At 40.6% G+C, this 20,245-nt stretch overlaps 2 protein-coding genes across 3 annotated transcripts; both read left to right on the plus strand.

The window, feature by feature from the left end:
• The first annotated feature begins 10,045 nt into the window (after positions 1 to 10,045).
• srd5a3 (steroid 5 alpha-reductase 3) lies at positions 10,046 to 13,219 on the plus strand. Of its 2 annotated transcripts, none has more exons than XM_071486896.1 (5): positions 10,046 to 10,309; positions 10,476 to 10,648; positions 10,737 to 10,922; positions 11,005 to 11,130; positions 12,125 to 13,219. In XM_071486896.1, exons 1-5 carry the CDS (start codon positions 10,098 to 10,100, stop codon positions 12,382 to 12,384), a joined length of 957 nt encoding a protein of 318 aa, XP_071342997.1. In that variant the 5' UTR covers positions 10,046 to 10,097; the 3' UTR covers positions 12,385 to 13,219. The 2 variants fall into 2 exon arrangements, with proteins under 2 accessions (XP_071342997.1, XP_071342998.1); XM_071486897.1 differs by having other exon boundaries at positions 10,048 to 10,309; positions 10,497 to 10,648.
• Positions 12,456 to 19,573, plus strand: tmem165 (transmembrane protein 165). The gene is made up of 8 exons (XM_071486895.1): positions 12,456 to 12,594; positions 13,449 to 13,637; positions 13,727 to 13,889; positions 14,271 to 14,496; positions 14,588 to 14,763; positions 15,291 to 15,473; positions 16,870 to 16,975; positions 18,082 to 19,573. The coding sequence occupies exons 2-8, from the start codon at positions 13,465 to 13,467 to the stop codon at positions 18,156 to 18,158; spliced, it is 1,104 nt and encodes a 367-aa protein (XP_071342996.1). The 5' UTR covers positions 12,456 to 12,594; positions 13,449 to 13,464; the 3' UTR covers positions 18,159 to 19,573.
• Positions 19,574 to 20,245: the final 672 nt, after the last annotated feature.

The following is a 20,245-nucleotide window of genomic DNA, read 5'->3' on the forward strand; positions in this document are numbered from 1 at the left end:
TGCAGTGGGAAACCTTCATGTAAGTATTAGGTATTACATATATTTAATAGGTGCTGGGAGATTGTATAAGGAAGTGCGTCAAAAAGTGCTAGTTAGACATGTTAAGGTTTTTAGGAAAGAAGGTGCTCTCGGAAGAGATGAGTATTCAAGAGATTATTGAAAATTCAGTGGGATGCCCCTGCTCTGATAGAACTTGGTAGCTCGTTCCACCATCGGGAACCATAGATGAGAACAATCTGGACTGAGATAGCCTTATGTGCAGGGATGGCAATGCCAGGTGACATTCCCTGGAGGAATGCAGTGGCCAAGAAGGAACATAAGGCTGAATGACTGAGTTCAAGTAGATGGTTGCAGCCCCAGAAGTCACTCTGAAAGCAGCGTTAGTGACTTGAATTTGATTCAGGCGGCCTTGGGGAGCCAGTGTTGGTCGATGAGTAGAGGAGTGACTTGTGCCCTTTTGGGTTGATTGAAGACTAGGCGGACTTCCGTGTTCTGGACCATCTGTAAGGGTTTCACTGAGCACAGAGGAATGCCCACCAGAAGAGCACTGCAGTAGTGGAGGTGAGAGATAACCATGGCCTGAACCAAGAGCTGTGTGGTGTACTGAATCAGGTAAGGCCTGATATTCTTGATGTTGCATAGAGCAAAGTGGCACAACCAAGCAACATGGTGAGATGAGAAGGATAATTGGTCATCAAACATGTCACCCAGGTTTCTTGCAACTTTAGATGGGGTAAGGGATGTAGATTTTGATATCAATATCATGATGAAGAGACTTATTGGCAATGACTAGGAGTTCAGTCTTTGAGAGGCTTAGTTGAAGGTGGTGTTCCTTCATTCATGCAGATGTGTCAGAGAGACAAGCTGGGATCTGTGCAGAGACCGTGGGGTCGTCTGGTGGGAACGACTGGTATAGCTGGGTGTTATCAGTGTAGCAGTGATACAAGAAGCCATGTGAGTGGATTATTGGACCAAAGGAGGTGGTTTATATAGCAAAGAGGAGGGTTCCCAGAACAGATCCTGTTCTGGGCACTACATTTGGGAGGGGACAGGCTAAGGACATTTTCCCTTGCCATGACACAGTGACGGAACACCCAGTAAGATAGGATTCAAACCAAGAAAGGGCTTTGCCCAAGATGCTCATGTTGGAGAGTACGGATAGCAAGTTCACTGTATCAAAAGCTGCTGAGAGGTCCAGCAAGATAAGAACTGAGGACTGACCTGCAGCCCTGGCTGCCCTTAGGGCTTCTGTCACAGAAAACAAGGCTATTTCAGTGGAGTGGCTACTCTTAAAGCCAGACTGGTTTGGATCAAGGAGATTGTTCCGTGACAAGAATTAAGAGACCTGCTTAAAGACTGCTCTTCTCTATATACTTAGCTAAGAATGGAAGTAGTGAGACAGGTCGATAGTTCTCCACATGAGCAGAGTCAAGTGAGGGTCAAGTGAGGGCCAGTGAGGGCCAGTTTTTCCCAACTGGCTCGGTAATGTTCCCGAAGCCAGTGAAGCATTTATCACGTATGACTGTGACTGTTAGTGGGAAAGGGATCCAGCATACATGTAGCAGGACAGCTACTGGTTCGAAGTTTTAACACATTGCTCTCAATGAGAGGGATGAATGAGGAGAACGTTGTGTCTTTCGCTTGAGGAGACCTGGGTGGACATGTGCTTGGATCGCTGCATAGTGGACTTTCTTAAATTTCTGCTATACCTATTTACTTATAAAATGATCACTCAAAGAGAAAGTCAGAGGCAACGGAATACCTCGCTTATTTTGACTCTAATGCAACCACAGTCTTCATCAGGACAAACTGCTGCTCCACCTCTCTGCTACTAGTGCCCTTACTCAGGGTCCACACCCTTCTGAGGCTGGATTAGCCTGTCCAATTTTGGTGGCTCTTTCAAATGCAGCTTTCTCTTCCTCAGCAACTCAAGATTCATTGCTCACCGGTAATAAAAGCAAACAACACAACAGAGAGCCTGAGGATTACACTTTTTAAATGTGTTTCAGCTCATTTCAACAGCTAAAGGTACAAATGTTAAAACCATCGGCCTTAAAACCTCAAGTTTTTGTGAAAAAAGTGACATATTGTCAAGGTTGCTAGGCGACGGGAACCGCTTTGCAATGCAATGGTAAGGGTGGGCACAACTGGTGAGCAAAGCGAAAGTCCTCGATAGGCCAAACCATCTCATCTCAGTTTGGCCTTCGCAGTCTATGACGGCTATGAACAGCAACAGCTTCGTAGACCGTGTCCTCCGAAGGATGTGGCCCCTGAATTGGTGACTTCCATATACAGTAAGTAGCCCAGGTTTGTCCAAAGAGTTGCTGGATTTGTCATATTCATTTTGACAGAGCAACAGCCTGTGGGGAAACTGCAACTCTGTCACATGGTATTCAACTGACCGATGGTGTAAATATGATCACTCGCTCAGTCAGTTGCAATAATTCCTGATTATAGGGCCATTACAGTCGAGGCAAAAAGGGAGCCACATTGGACCAGACTAAGAATGATAGCTTTGAAGATTTAGCACTCTGAGTCTTGTAATTAGGCTCTGTAGGAAGAGCCATGAATATTTAGTAAATACTAAATATGTACTAAAATGTTTATTTGTCCTGCTGACTGTCTTACTAATTATAAAATTAATACAATTTTACAAGGGCTTGCTGCCATATTTCCTCAGAAATGGTAAAATGCTCTTAAAATTAAATATTATGATACCCTCAGGTTTCTTCTTTAGGTGCTATATTGCTGTAAATATTGGTAATTTGACAATTTAGAAATTGAAACCTAATCTGTGTGCAGCACATTACATTAAGTTCCCCTATTTAGCATTTATAAACAGTATATAAAGATTTAATAAATGGATTGTAACTCACTATAATGTGGTTTTAACACTTAAAATGTCCTTATATCTGTCCTTATAACTCAGATAACCACTCCTTAGAACTGTGGTGAGCAGAAAAGCTTCTCAGTATGAACAGCACGTCCAACATAAAGGTGGATGGTCTACAACAGTAGAGACCATGTCAAGTTTCACTCCTGTCAGCCAAGAACTGAAACCTGAGGCTGCAGCAGACACAGACTCACCAACACTGGACAGATTAAGACTGGAAAACCTGCTCTGATGGATCTGAATTTCTGTAGCAGATGGTAGGGTCAGAATCCACAAATCAATGGACCCAACCTGTCTTGTGTCAACAGTCCAGGCTGGTGGTGGGAATGTTTTCTCACTTTGGGTCCTTAATACCAATCAAACATGGCTTGACTGTCACAGTCTATCAGAGTGTTGTTGATGTAGCCACAGTTCACCATCTTCTAATGGCTACTTCCAGCAGGACAAAGCTCCAGGTTACAGAGCAGAGGTCGTCTCAGACATGAACGTAACAGTGAGTTCAGTGAACTTCAGCGACCTCCGTAGTCTCCAGACCTGGATCCAGTCGAACACCTTTGGGGTGCGGTAGAACAGGACACTGGCAGCATCAGCTGATAAATCTGCAGAAATTATGTGATGCAATCATGTCAACATGGAGCTGAGTCTCAGCGGAAAGTTTCCAACATCTTGAACAGAGATTGTTTGAGAGCAAAGGGAGGAACTACCCAGTATTAGCATGGTGTTCCAAATAAAGTACTCAGTGTGTGTGGATAGTAAGAAATAAAATATACACATCTCTATCCTGACCAAGGTTTTTACAGTAGATAAAACACACCTCCACTCTCCATACACAGCTAGTTCAGTGCTAACAATATAAAGCAGCTGTAGAAAAAACTTTGTATTTTGTTTAATAAATGCCAAATCTTAGGGCTCACTTTTTGATTACACCAACTCCAGATCAAGTTTTGCTTCAGTCACTCATAAGTGATAACAGCCGGTCTCTTGAGAAGAGATGATAATCATCAGTTCATGGGAAGATGAAGAGCAAATCATTACTCTTAGTTTGAAAAAGGCTGTCCAGCAAAGCTTGTGATCAGACACTGTGCTCTCTGTGCTTAATATATTTATATTATTATTATTTATATTTTTTTTTATTAATTTGGAGAATCTGATGAAATAAAACACTGTTGGAAAATTATGTAAAACTGAATAAATGTATGATTTACATTTGATAATTTTGCAAGTAAATACAGCTGAAAACAGAGCACAGTCTTTTTTTTAACTCATGTTTGGTGATTTTGTCAGGACTTTAGCAGTGCAGCTGATATGAGGCAAGATGCAAATAACCTATGTCCAGCCATGTATTTTGACCCAGTCTTGTTTATATGGTTAATGTTATCTTTTCAGGCCAGGAAAAATGTTTCTAGATTGGTGGAACTCCACTTCCTTTCCAGCTTTCATGATGTCATGTCACATTTGTGAACTGCATCACGCAGCTTGCCTTCTCTGATTCACCACCTTCTTTTCCAGAGGAGGGACAGTGTTATCAACTTGTGTGGGAATAAAGTAACAGCATTATCAGATAGACACCTGATGTGATGGAATTTTTTCCCAAAAGTTGTGTAGTCCATTATTGTGAACTTAAATGTTCCTCAAAAGTAGTCAGAGAAAAGACGGTTTTGGGGAAATATTATTAAAATGTTCGTTTTCTAATCATGAATGTTGAAATCACCCACTATAATGGTTGTGCCCAAAATCTCTCACTCATTCACTCATCCCTACTCAGTATCCAGAAGGGTCTATGTAGAGGACTATATAGTGAGCTCATCAGTAAAATCGGAAAACACTGTCGTACACTACTTGGGTAATTTCCTCTGCATCGTTTTTCATCGTTTCCACCACAGGAAATACACTTTTTATCACAGAATTTTACCCATGTTAAATGACCTTGCAATATAATCCTGTGTTTTTGACTTTGCTCAAACTCTTGAATTTCTTCAGAGCTTTATTTGTGCAATTCTAATATGTAATGCGAAAAATTATGCATAAAACACAATGTAGGCTAATTACAGAAATTATAAATGATGAACCAAAAGTTCTCTAAAAGTCTACAGACTATTTGTTTTATTCAAGCCTTAAATCAGCATTAGCTAACATTAGCTCGCTAGCTTGCTATGTTAACTCGCTAGCACGCTAGGCTAGTTAGCGATCTAGCTCACGAGTTAGCAAACAAACCCTGCTGTCAATTGAATTACACTTGTCCACTGAATTGTAAACTTTGACATTTTAAAGGCATATGGTTAAAACATATCATCTTAAAGCTTTGACATCACATACCTCAATGTGTGCTTTGTCAAAGGTAGCTGACATAAGCTATCATGTAGAGCTTACAGGGAATTCATTTCACTTGCTGTTTTCTTTATTTCTCAAAATCATCCATACTTGCTACAATTGATTAGCCACATAAAATAGACTTGATTATCACCTTATACTGTGGAATTCTAATAGTTCAAATGTTTAGAACTTACCTCAAACAACCTGTTGTCATTTACAACATCATTACCAAAAGAAAAATGTCCTAATATTATTAATAATTAATAATATGAAAGAATAAACCATTTGTTTGTTCCCATTTAAAAGAGAAATATTGTGCAAAATGAATCAAATTTTTTTGCTAAAACAAAACATTATTTAAAATGTAAATGACATGGTTTATTTGGAAACTTTTTTTTTTTTTTTTAACAGCGTAGTAAGACTTTTTAAAGAATGTACTGTTTGACACCTAGCTCATTCATATGGGGATATTTCTTTGCCAGAAATGTCAGCAATCTTGGAGGTGGTGGCCATCTTCAATTTTCTTGTTTTTGAAGTGATTACTACCCAAAGAGGATTTGTGCCAAGTTTAGTTATTGTATCCACATATGAAAGATTTCCCTGATGAACAGGGTATCTGCTGCATGATACTAAGAACTAACTCAGTCATGAAGCGTAGTGAAGTTCAGTCTTGGTGACTATCTTCTGCCTTCTAAGTCACAAGCATGTTTCACACAATCTCTAAACTCCACCAGCTTATTCTCATCTTCATCCAATCACAACCTGTAATGGTGGCCTTTAGCCAATCACCCGCAAGCTCTCAAACCCTAAAAGTGTGCTCTCGCTCTGCTGTAATTTCACTACTGCAGAAGATTTCTGTGACCCACCTCACCTGACCATCTCCAATCAAAATCATCTAATCAAAAGTTTCTCTGTCATGAAGATGTTCACATCCTCAAGCTCCATTCCTCATCACCACCACCAGTGTATTGGTTCTGAAAGAAGTATCATCTAACAGCACATTACTCCTATGGGCCATTCTCCATGGTGGTCCACTTCCTGCTGGGGTCTATTCCTTCTGTTCACAATACTTTACATTTTATTTCAAATGTCTATTTTCTTCCTGTTATTAGTCTCTCATGATTGAAATTGTTTTTATGTCATACTGAGCTCAGGACCAAATCAATTAATGGATAAGGATTCATCACATGCCCAAAGATGAAGGTTTGGAAATTAGAGTTCGAGTAGTTGGATGATTTGGGACAGTGTCTAAACATGTCAAGGAGGCAGGGAGCAGCTTACGGCACAACAGGCACAGAAGCCCACAGTATAAGTTTTGCATCGGAGAAATGAAAGCAATGCAGCTTAAATAACATCAGACTGTGACTGATGATCATGTTTTTCACAGGATGTGAATGTGGCATTTCACCTGATGATGAGGAGCAGGAGGTTTGCGTTTTGAAGCTGGCAGGGATTCATCAGGGTTTAGGGAGATGATGGGTTTGTATGCTATGTGTTACATCCACATGTTTCCTGGCCTGGTCACTCCTACAGGGACTCCCTGCCTACTAAACCGCCTACCCTCCTCCTAACCAACACTTCCTGGAGGGCACTCCACACAAAACGCACCTCTGGAAAGTTGGAAACTGAAAACATTTGCCTTTTTTTAATCTGCCTTTGTTTTCCAAACTTAATATGAGACAATTGCTTTGAACTCTGGCCCATTCAAAGACAAAGAGAAACTTAAAAGATGATTTTAGTACTTGGGGGAAACGCAACCAAAGGAAAGAGTGGACATGGAAATGTGTCAGCTTGTGTGGGACATAATACTTTATAAGATATTTATATATTTGGATTGTGACCATTAAAAATGACCTGTTTTTTAAAGCAGGAATTTGTCATATATTTCTAATTAGCGAGGCAACAAAGCATTGTCACAAAGCATAACGTAAGACTGTTTAAAAAGTGAACTGCTTTTTTCTCAACAACGAGCAATGTCAAGTTATGCTCTTTAGAAGTAAACTCAAAACAAAAAAAAAAACTGTGTTTGCATTGAAATTACATCTGAAAACAACTTCTATTCAAGCTTTCACAAATAAAAAGTTGTGAACTGTGTTGGCGCTGTTTGTGTTTGTGGTCTGAGATCACAGGAGGGGTTTCAAAGGTCGATGTCCCACAATTCAGTTTGAAAGAATGGACTCAAAGCGAGAGACATACACAGAGAGGGGGGGTTAGTGTTTGTGTGTTCACTCTGCATTGTTGTGACTGACATAGAAAAGAGGACACAGTACAGATGGTATCAGTGGAGAGAAGAACTATGCACAATACAACACAAATGGAAGTTAAAGCATGTAAACATATGACAAATAACCTGCCACAATAGTGACACTGACATATGTCAATGTCAAAAACACAATCCAGACCTCAGGAAACATTAGATGACTGAAATCAAGTTAAAATGGACAAACAGTTGCTTGTTTCTATGGTTAGTACAGCTCTGCAACCATGATGAAATGTAAGTGGGGCAAAGCCATTTAATGTTTTGTAGACAAACATGGTTTTAAAATCATATTGTCACACTGTCTATTGTAATGTCTTCCTTTTTGCAGCAGCATCTCTGAGGTTTGTTAATATTACTGCTGAACCATGCAGGTTTTGCCAGTTTACGCACAAGCTTCAAGATATATTGTACAAGTTTGGGGTAGATTTTCTACATATCTTTATTTCAAATGATCAGAAATCAAATGTCTTGGTTGGTCATACAACTCAACTTGAGGCATCAAGTTCCCCAGTTGATCTGTGGCACTTTGCAGTAGAAACAGAACAAAAGAGAGGAGAGGGCACAAAAAATTAAAATGAAAATCACAAGTTAATAACAACACAGAGAGACCACAAACACCTACAAGAAATACTGAGCAGGTTAGTTTAGGCATAGTTAAAGGAAGTGTTTGAAATTTGGGAAGTAGACATATTTGCTTTATTGCCAACAGTTAGATGAGAGTATCCTCATATTTACATGTGGTCAAGCTTCTCAGCTAATTCCAGTGAGTAAAATTGTGTTTTTATTTGACTCCTGAAAGCATCAATAGAGTGACAAGCATACAGATTCCAGAGATTTAGTGATAAACTTAAACCTTTGGTCAGAGGATATCAGGTCTTTAACAGTGTGGTACAGGGACAGGAGTTGTGAAATGTAAGTGGGACAAAGCCTTTTAATGTTTTGCAGACAAACACAATTTTATAGTCATATTGTCACACTTTCTATTGTAAAGTCTTCCTTTCTGCCCACAGTGCCCACAAAAGCACCACCTTGTTTCTTCTGAGGTTTCTGCAATGTCTGGGGGGCCTGCAGAGGGTCCAGGTCTTGGCACAGCAAAATAAAAGAGGACACTGAGGACAGAGAAGGGAGGGAAGCAGGACACAGTCCACACTTCCTCAGACAGGATACTGTGTTCCTCTAAGAGGCATCCTGGAATCTACTGCCTCAAAGGCCTTACCAAGTCTTTCACACAAACACACTTCTCTTCCTTTGACACATAACTGCATTGTAGAGAGGATGAACACACACACAGACACACACACACACACACACACACACACACACACAGACACACACACAACTTGTCAACATCTGAGTCCAAAGCTCAGCAGAAAGTGAGCAGGAGTGAAGCATAGAGGCCTCAAGGTCAGTTCAACATCACATCTGGTAAAACTGGCCTGAATATCAAAGTGAGATGAAGTGATGCACATTTTCATAACAATCACACACATCTCAACACTAATGCATACAAACACACTTTTCACTAATGCACACAAACACACTTTTCTCTCTACTTCTACTTCCACTACATCTCAGAGCAAAATGTTTTTCTCTTTCCTCCACATGTATTTCTAGTTGTAGTTATCAAGGTTCTTTGCAGATAAAGGTTTAAGATACAAAACATATGATGAACTCATAAAATAGAACACATGGCTAAAATTAACCCAATAGTATATCAATTATTAATCAGGTATCAACTAAAACATGCTAAAATTCTGCTTTTATGTTAATCAGTAATAATAATTCAGTAAGTAAAGTCTGTGGTAATATATTATGTCTGCAGTAATATATTAATATAACAATTAATATAGGGCCTTTCAGTATATTGAGCACTTTTAGTTGTCACAACGTACAATTAGTCAATTAACTGATTAGCCAAGTGGTTGATCAACAGAAAATTACCCATCAACTATTTCAATAATCAGCTAATTGTTCAAGTCATTTTTTAAGCCCTGTTTCCTGGTTCTGTTAATGTTTACTCTGTTTCTTGGTCTTCTGTGATATTAGACTAAATATCTTTGGCTTTTAGACTTGGCTCAACAAAATAAATTAAAATTCAGATTTAAAAAAAAATCAGTTTCTTTCTTTTTTCTTTCTTTCTTTCTTTCTTTAGTTTTTTCCTTGCATTCTATTGACCAACAATTAATCAATATTGAAATATTGAAAATAATCAGTAATTGCAGCCCTAATCTGATTACTTGTTCCACTGTTGCATTAAACTTGTTCAGAGTCAAACTGCTACTATGTAAGTTTAAAAGGCTCGTGACTGGTGGGATGGATGCCACACATGGATATAAACCTTCTGATAAATTGATGTAACATACAACTTTTTTCATTTATCACGCTTGGTTTCAATAGAAAATGTAAAAAGTCTGAATATTTAAGTGTGGTTTTCATGTTGGCCCCGCTTTTTATGTGGCGAGCTTGCGATGCTGCCCCCTGCTGTACGATTTAATCACATTACTACGACGGGTAATATGTTTGGCATTCCCATCGCATTTCATCCGGAACTGTTGCGCCCGTTTTCCGCTTTTCCGTCGGTCTCTTCTAGGTGTTGCACAAAACAATGCACACGACCCGCAGAACTCAAAAATGAGTTGGAGCTCATCCGGCTTGAGTTGTATTGACATTTTGTGGTCTTTTCTAGCTTTGTGTTTCCTTGTCGCGTTTTGTGCCCACAAAGTCTTGAGCAAACATGAAACCTGTGGTCTGTATATGTTATTTCAAGATCTTATTCGATACGGAAAAACCAAACAAAACCTCAAAAGACACGAATGGCTGCGTGTATTGGACGTCCCTAAAAGGTAACTGTTAGATAGCAAATTTCACTGACAACGAAAATGTATACATAACGTTTGTATATAATTTATACATTCCTACTACCTTTAACTAAAATATTAATTCGTAATTTCATTGTTTAAATGCTAAAAACCTAAACGTGTAGATGCTAATGTGGTTACACACACGCAGAAATCCCTTCTTCCCCCTCAGGTGGTTCTGGCACTTCTACGCCCTCTCTGTCTGCTGGAACGGCTTCCTTCTGGTCCTGTACCTGAGCTTCATATTTCAGCATCAGTCACATCCATCATGGCTGACTGTGATGTTAGACATCTTGACAGGCGTACCAAGCACTGATAGTCAGGGTAGGCTAACATCCCTCTGCTCTCCTAAAGCTTGTGCTTTCCTGTTCTGTTCATACTGGTGGTGTCTGATATCAGTCCTGTCCTGTAGTCCCACAGCTGTCGACTCTCCTGGTGCAGCTGCTCCTCTGGGTCCACTCCCTCAGGAGGCTGCTGGAGTGCCTGTTTGTCAGTGTTTTCTCTGATGGGACCATGCATTTGGTGCAGTATGTCTTCGGTCTGGGGTATTACATCGTACTGGGGTTGACGGTGCTCTGCTCAGATCATGTGGGAAAAGGTTAGACTGAACTTAGTCCTCTCTACATCTACTTTTCACTTGTTCCACTATGTGGCTTTGATGTTTGTACTGTTTTGTTCAGGGACTGGCAGCCTCCTCTCTCAGTTGGACTGGGTTCATGTAGCTGGAGTCACACTTTTCACTGCAGCCTCACTGCTGCAGCATCAGTCCGTGGTCCTGCTGGCCAGGCTTCGCACAGGAAAGTCGGGTAAGCTTGTGCAGTGTTCATGCATGTTAAGGTCATTTAGTACAAGTGATTTACACATTATTGCTGCGAAGTACCAAAATTATTAGATTCAGTCAATTCTACAAGACCACACCAGTTTCCATTCTTTTCAGGATGGTGGGCTACACAGAACAGATAGCAGAGACTTGAAATGTTATCATGATGGGAAATCCACCACCGTGAACATCATATTTGTTTTTATTGTTGCCAAAAGTGTGTTATTATTGCAGAGTCATTCCTATGGTTTGTCTGAGGGCTCAACATACTGCAACCTAAGAAAACACATGCAAAACAAAAGACAAACATATTCAGAAAATACCTTATCAGTATATATACTATATCAGTTTGACAACACATGCACTGCAAATACTGACAACACAACGAACTTCAGAAACACACTGCAAATAGCGCAGATGACATTGGAAGTGTTTTGAGAGGACACAAAAAAGTGATGAACCTGGCTGGGATGCACTTGTGTTTCAATGCTTTGTGACTTTTGAAGTTACAAACTAACAAGGGCATCCTAGCTGGAAACAGCTGCCAGCTGCTGTCGGGACTTCTGTGACTTTGTGATGACACAACAAAACAGTCACCGCTCTCAGCCACGCCCCAAGCTCTGCCCACCATCCAGCCTTGCAGGATTTGGTTTCTCTGATTGTTTTTCTGAAATCTGCTATATTTTTATTTGATCACTCAGAAAACAGTCACCAACCTGTTGTTACTAGAGCTCCAGAGAGGAGTCTGAGAGAGGAGATGTAAAACTACACTTAGATGGTTTTTTTGTTTCTTTTAAAACCACAAATATATTTTCTTATGCATATCAAAACTTTAAATAAAACAAGTGTAAAATATGGGCCCTTTAATATAAAAATATAGTTTAATGCAGCTTTAATGTAACACATGGATACATGATGACCGTGAGAATAGTAACAGAAACTGCTGGTCTATGATGTATTTCCTGTTTGTTGTCTTGCAGGAGCAGTGGAGACGCTGGCTCACAGAGTGCCAAAGGGAGGCTGGTTCGAGCTGGTTTCATGCCCACATTACTTTGCCGAGCTGCTGATCTACATCTCACTGGCCCTGGTTTTTGGGGGCCTGTCTCTAACCTGGTGGTTTGTTGTCCTTTATGTGCTCTTCAACCAGTCACTGGCAGCACAGCTCTGTCACGACCTTTACATTAGCAAATATGAGTCATACCCAAGACATAGAAAAGCATTCATACCTTTTGTGTTTTGAATATTTGTCACTGGTGAGTCTTGTCTCATACATTCTGTTTCGGGGATAGTAAAAGTCACCTCTCTCAGCATTGATGGACAAGCTGCTCAGGACCAAGTGAAGCTGTTTAGTAGCCAACAGGACATTAGGTACAGTTGGCAGCTCCCAGTTGTGAGGCAGAGCAGTGCTGCAGGACCATTTCTCCAAAGAAGAAATCTCTCCATGTGAGAGGTAAGCCGTTTCTCAGAGACTGATGTGAAGAAATGAGGAACCTCACCACAAAACAATTGTTCATTACAGCAAGACCTTGTTTTTGTATGTAGTATGATTATGGCACCATACTGATGTATGTTATAACACATATGTTCTGTTGTTAAAATGAGCAACTTTTGAATGTTTAATTTAAAAAAAAAAAGGTCCTTTTAAAATGGAATGAGGAATCAGAGAAATTGACTTACTGTTTTTCATTTTTTATGTGAGAAGTGTTAAGTTTAGTGAGAAGTTTAAAACATGTGGTAACAATGTTGTATGGTGTGACTCAAGTTATTTTGCTTTAACAACAATTTTTAAAATAATTTTTTGAGCAATATGCTTCTGTTATACAAACATTTTTTAAATACATAAAAATCAGAACTACAACATAAAATCAACCTTGTTGGAATTAAATACTACTACTGTTATTAATAGTACTACTCTGAAAAGACAACGTATGTACGTATGTATTCAAGTTTAATTACTGTTTGTACACTTATTTATTTTACATTTGGAATACATACTATGATTAGGTGAATGCACTAGACGTAATTGATTGTCAACCTCTGGCTGAAAACTGATTAAAATTATTTTAATTGTAAAAGTGTACAGAGTATTTTAATCAGCACATTTATTAAAGTAATTACTACAGAATATTTACACTTTCAAAGTGGTCAGTGGCTCTTGTAGCCACTGAATAAATATTTCCCAAATAGTTATATATTTACATTTTAATTTTTAGTGTAGTGACAAACAATATGGGATTATAACTTTTTTCTTGTATGTTTCAAAGCATTGAACTGATGCATCTGTGTTGGATTCATTTCTGACAGTGAGACTATCCAATCAATGAACTCCCCAGTGTGTACGTCAGCCGACACCTTACGTCATTCTTCTAACGGTCCAATCATCTCTGACTTTGTCCTCGACGCTCTTCCTCAAGATTCTAACTTCCGTCTTGAGCTGGCTCGGTCCTTTCTGATCGTGACGTGTATCGCGGAGGAGTCCCCTACATTGTACAGGTTGCTAGTATGAAGTTAGCCAGTCTTGTTGCATGTGATATTAAGTGATTTGCGCACGAGAAATTAACGAACAAACTGTCTTTGATCAGTGCTTCGGAAGCAGTAATGCCTGCCATGGTCGGCGGAGGACACGGACGGGCTGATAGAAGTGTAATATGCGTCTTGTTTCCGCTCGCCGCCGTGTTGTTGTCGGTCGGAGTTGCTGCTATTCCAGAGGAACACAAACCTGCCCAAGAGCAGCCCCCACAAGAGGTAAAAGTTTTAACTTCGTTATCACTGGTTAAATCTCCTGTCGCCGTCGATAACCGACAGTTTTGACGCTGGCGCCGCCGCTGTTTCCTAGCGTCTCCGAGCTAGCCTGCATGCTAACAGACATGACACATTGTGTTCCGGTTTTTAGCTCTAGTGGGTAAAGTTGGTGTTTCACGTCTACATATGACAAGCAAAGCAAACATTTGAAGGAAAGTGGAGATAAAACGAAAGACGTTTAGGTGTTAGTGCGAAAGGGTCACGTTGACTAGTTTTGTTTACATTCTCAGTGCTGTCCTGTCTGGCAGTCTGGCTTTCATTAGAATGTGAGTGTAACTGGGCTGACCGTCACTGTGTGTTGCTGTTTTGTTTTTTTCTTTGCAGAAAGCTCCCAGTCCCCATCCACTAGGCCCAGTAGTTTCTGAAGATGACTCCACCAAAGGAAACCTGGGCTTCATCCACGCCTTCGTGGCCTCTATCTCTGTCATCATCGTCTCAGAGTTGGGAGACAAGACATTTTTCATTGCAGCCATCATGGCCATGCGTTACAATCGTCTCACCGTGCTGGCAGGCGCTATGCTGGCCCTGGGACTCATGACTTGTCTTTCTGGTTAGTAGAAGTAGAGATTTGGTACTGTAGTTCAGAATTATTCCATCTTCTCTGAATAATAATGAAGTAATCATTGCCCCCCACTCCACAGTGCTGTTTGGCTATGCCACCACCATCATCCCTAGAATCTACACATACTATGTGTCTACTGCTCTGTTTGCCATCTTTGGTGTACGCATGCTCAGAGAGGGGCTCCGGATGAGTCCAGATGAAGGCCAGGAGGAGCTGGAGGAGGTGCAGGCAGAGATCAAGAAGAAGGATGAAGAGGTAAGTCAAGTATCCCCAGCACATCAAGTCATACATCTCCAGGGTCACTAAAAATCATTACATGTAAGCAAACATACATAATTCATGTAAGTTGCCTCATTTAAGCCCTCAGTGTTAACTGGTGGCACTCCCTAGCTTACAAACTGACTCACAGGTGACTCACATTACTTTATCACTAGGAAAACTCTGCCACAATGAGGAAGATAATGTGGTACTTGCATATGCAAGGAGGGAAAAGTAATTTCATCTGTCAGTCTGAAGATTTAAATGTGGAATTAAATGAATAAAAAATTAATGCATTAACTAATTTTTACCACTCTTATCCAAGGCATTAAAAAAGATTGGAAGCCATTTTATTACCAAGCTGCGTGGGAGCCTAGTGTTTTATTATGTCAAGTGACGCTATTTTATTTGGCAGGTACTGCATGTAGGATAGTTATGACGGACCCTCCCCTCTTTCAATAGGTAAATAGAACATTATATTCAGTGCTTCAGTGAAGTCACTTCTTCTTATGTTGTCTGCTCAGCTTCAGCGGTCCAAGCTGGCCAATGGGACTCCAGATGTGGAGGCTGGATCAGGGACTGCCATGCCTCAGGGGAAGTGGCACAGCTTTATCTCACCCATCTTCATCCAAGCCCTCACCCTCACCTTCCTTGCAGAGTGGGGGGACCGCTCGCAGCTGACCACCATCATTCTAGCTGCACGGGAGGTTTGTTACATTTATTCTACGACGCATACCTGTTTGCTTTAAAATAAAATATGTTGCAACTAGGGTTAGGTGTCAGCTGTTGGATTTTAATGCTTCTGACTTCGATTCTGCCTGTAGATTCTTGTCCTATTCAATCCAATCCTTGATTCCAATTCTTTGAAGGGTAGGGTCAAAATAGTTGACATGCTTGTTTCACAGAAATAACTTAAATTTTTAAAAACCTTGACTTGACCACAAAAAAACCAAAAACCACGATTTGAAAAGTCAGGACATATTCATATTCACAATTGACTTCAATACTAACTGTAACCCACTGAGATGGCAACAGCCTGTTGACAAGAGAGAAGTCAGTACGTCTGTGCACGGTGTACTTGCATAATTGCAGCCACACCATGACAAATATACAAAACTCATACTTTGTGACAATAGTATGCTGTCACAGTAAGGTAGTAGTCTTGAGCAACACATGTCACAAGTCAGGGAAGTCTGACAGACCTCACCCCGAGTGAAGAGGCTAATTTTCCCCCTTTTTCTGCACTGTGACGTCTTTCAGAGCACAAACACTGTAAACACACCTGTTACCCACAAAAAACTGTGTCGTTACACCAGAAACATCACAGCTACACTGCACTCCAGGATGAAAGAAGTGAGCTGCAGCCCTGAAATAAGTTTCAAAAACACACGATCATTGACCTAAGTTCTCACAGGACAGCTACGACACGTTACAGAAGCAACAGCCATGAGATGAGACGCAACGGATCCATTTTACCAGTCTGCTTGGCGGCTAGCAGATCACTGTTTGAATCTGTGTGTGTGCTCTGTAACTGTGATGACATCGATCTCTGCAGTTGTGTATTCTGGCTGAACAGAAAGACAAACTCAGCTGGCTGGCAGTGTAAATTAAAAATACAGCTACAGTATTTGCACAAATTTCACATAGTTTGCTAAAATCATTTTTTTAGCAATTCGATCACATGTAGGTGGTCTGCTGTCTCAAGTAGGGGTGAGAGAGGGAGAACGGCACAACACAAACAAGTACACTCGTTCATATGCAGAACATGCTGGCGAAGGTGTTTTGCCATGTTAGCAGAGCATCCTACACCTTGAACAAAATACGTTTGCCACTTACCGCACCAGTGGACTAAACGTGTCCTGGTGGTGAAACTGAAACAAGTGTCAGTGAAAGGAACCGATGAGCAAAATCAAAATTAAAATGTCTTGACGATTTCTTTGGAATCAGAAGTTTGGAATCAGTTCTAATGTGGAACTGGTTCTCGATGCCCAACCCTAGTTGCAACGTGGCAAGTGTCTACATGTTCACCTTTGGTGGCCTCAGTGGGAAACAAAATGTTTATCTTTCACATAAACATGAAATGCACTTTTTTTAAATTCCCAGGATCCATTTGGAGTTGCAGTGGGTGGTACACTTGGACACTGTTTGTGCACAGGCCTGGCTGTGATCGGTGGGAGAATGATCGCCCAGAAAATATCTGTGAGAACAGGTGAGTTTTGTTGTTGCTGTTTTTTAATGTGTGTCATATAAACTTTACAGTACTCTGTAATTACATTTATTTAAGAAGCCAGCAACTCTGACACACAATGGGTCTCATTCTTGCAATGGAAGCAGATGTAGTTAATCTGTGTGTACACGCAGATTAAAAACTTATGAAGCATATTTAAATAATTCCTTAATGTGAGTTTGCAAGAGCATAATTGACAGTGCATTCAGACAGTGACAGTTGTCAGCTCTGAGACCTTATATAGACAGGTGTGTGTCTTTCCAACTTATTTGACGTGAGGTTGTGTGAGGTGATTATCTACGGTCAGTGTGTTACCTGCAGGAGATTCAGATCAGCTCACTCCCAGTTTAGAGAAGCAGCAGGAGCACCAGCACAGAAGCTCAGCCACTTTAACAAAATACCCACAGAAAAAAAACACCATCAGTTCAAGTGTACACTTTACTTTGAATATTTTCACTGCTTTATTCTGCTGTCAAGTAGCACAAGCTCACTTACTTAGCTCTGTCTGACTCAACCAGCTGCAGAGTAATACAGTGTGCACCGTAGTTGTGCTTGTGTGTATTAATACAGTAGTTCAGTGGTTCACAGACTGCAGTTCCAAAGGAAAAGGCTGTTTGACGGCGGTGAAAATATTCAAAATAAAGTGTACACTGAAACTGATTTGGCCCCGTCCTCTGCAGCACATCTGTACTCCCAGCTGCTTCTCCAAACTGGGAGCGCACTGGTCTGAATCTACCTCACGTAACACACTGACTATAGATAAGTACCTCACACAACCCCACATCAAATAACGCCAACTATTGCTTTAATGTGGTCTGTGTTGTCATAGCAACAATGTGACCAAAGCAGCCCAAACACTTTACGTGAACCTTTTCCAGTTCCTGCTGGAGGACACCTGCGAGCCTGAGGGCAGCTGGGGATGTGAAGGTGTTATGAGCTGCATCATTGGGAAGAGGAATAAATCTGAACATCCTCTAACATGCTTATTATTAGCTTATTCTTCCAGCTGATCTTTGGTAATGAAGTACATATACACTGGTGGTCTGTCACCCTGTAACTGACTTTGTTTTCTTGTGTTGTCTCCATAGTTACAATCATTGGAGGGATTGTTTTCCTGGCGTTTGCCTTCTCTGCCCTGTTCATCAAGCCAGAATCTGGATTTTAATTGGATGAAAGACTTTGAGGTTCACTGTGTACATACGTGTAATATTTGGTCCAGTTGCTGTAGAGACTGTAGTTTTGACTCTGTGTGTGTCCAACAGAACGTGTGATGAGTTTAAACAGGGAGCCAAAGTCCTGTGCACCTTCCCTACGAAGCCTCTGCTCCACTGTTTGCACCTCAGATGTTTCTCATAGAGGGTGAATTTAACATTAAATAACATTTCCCAGCACACACTAAAACCTCATGTGAGGTGTTAACTAAATGGTCAGTGTTTTATCTTTATGAAATGCAGAGGTTAGATACACATTCAGCTTAGAACAGGAAACCTGAAAACCTCTCAGAAAGTCTGAAGTAAAAACCCTCAATGAGAAGGAAGCAGGTGATGGTGGAAGAGAAGGCGGTGCTGTGGCTTTCTGTATGAGCTGTATCCTCGTCACAAGGTGTGTGAGAGAAAGAGGACTGCACTGTGACTTCTGTCTCTCAGAGGTTCTGTGGCTCAGACTCAGAACCTGACGTGCAGTACTTTCCTCTCAGCCAGACACTGAGTCCATTTCAAAGTCTTTGCCTTGCCTTTTTGTTTTTTTTAATGTTGTCTGGTTGTTTTCTTTCTCCCAGGTGCTGGTGTTGCTCAGTCCTTTCTGGGTGACACTTGTTGCTACAATTCATTATCTCATAGGAAATGGGCCTGCTGTGTAGTGTGAGGAAAAACTCAAGACAGAACCAACAGCATATAATTAAGAAGGTGCTTGAAGTCGAGTTTTTATTCGAGGCAGAAAGCTTTCCCTTCGTTATTGCCCTGTTTGACTGCTGAGACACAGGAGCAGGTTTTCTGTTTAACAGAGGGAGATCTGAACCACTAGAATACCTCTGCGTCCAGGTGTCACCGTACCTGACAGGCCTGCATTAGGTACAGAGCTACACCACGGCTCATCCATGGCTTATGTGCACCTTTTCAAAATGCTTAACACACAGAGGAGATGTTGAGCTTCACAGCTTAACCCCTCCCCTGTGGTTTCCAGTACAAACCCAACTTCTTCCATCGTTACTGCCCCGAGTCAGAGTCAGTGTGAGAGAATGTAACCATGACGACATCAGGTACAGGATCAGTCACCACCGTGTGATTGTGTCGTAGCTACAGCGACACCTCAAACAGCGATGTGTTTCAAACCTACATTTTTCCTTTTATTTAAAATGGTATGTATTTATTTAGCTTGACTTTTTTTCTTTTTAGCATATGTACTGTAGAGACAGAAAAGGGTGGGAATGGAAATATTTTTTTAAGTGAACAGGCTAAAGCTGCGTTGTCAATATTTGACAGGCTGTGCCCGGCTGTGAAATACTTCAGTTTGTGATACAGGTTGGTTGAAATGCCTATAAATCTGAAATGCTCAATAAAAAAAGTATTATGTGTTGTCTTATTTCTAAACCAATCATTTGAACTGTGTTTGAGCCGAATGGTGACAACAGACAAACAGACCTGAATGTGACGGAACACAGGAAACTTTTCATACGGATTTATTTTAAGACTGAAGGGGAGTAAACAACTGACTTTGACAACTACCTTTACCATGAAAGGTTATGTCATGTTTTGATCTCTGGATGGTTTGGCTGAAGGAGTGAATGCAGGGCAGCTCATGTTCTGCAGACATTGAGCTGTGGTCATCATAGGGGGTGGTTAATTGTGAAAGTGCAACTACACACACCAGTGGACCTATTTCACATTATCTTTAAGAAAGTAAAGTTTGATTTCCACAGTTGAGACCAGAGTTTAATTCTGGTTAGAGCTTCAAAAACTGAAAATATTTAACCTTCAAACGGTACAGCAGGTGGCAGCAGCGTGTCTCCGGTGCTTCATAGTAATATAGGCTGAACATCCTCCCGTGTTAGGGGTGAATCTGCAGGGAAACATGTTGAACACAAAAATAAAAAATTTAATATTGGGACCAAAACTCAATATGTTTGCAACATTATAAGAAAAGTATATTTACAGCAGTATACAAACAAATACTTTAAAACACATTATAATGTAGTTAAATATAGTTCTAAGGATATTTTAAGTGTTCATTAATGTACAATATTAATTAGCAACT

This window comes from Trachinotus anak, unplaced genomic scaffold (assembly GCF_046630095.1).
Source record: "Trachinotus anak isolate AG129_WGS33_773 ecotype Australia unplaced genomic scaffold, CSIRO_AGI_Tana_v1 ptg000010l, whole genome shotgun sequence".
NCBI classification, from domain to species: Eukaryota; Metazoa; Chordata; class Actinopteri; order Carangiformes; family Carangidae; genus Trachinotus; species Trachinotus anak.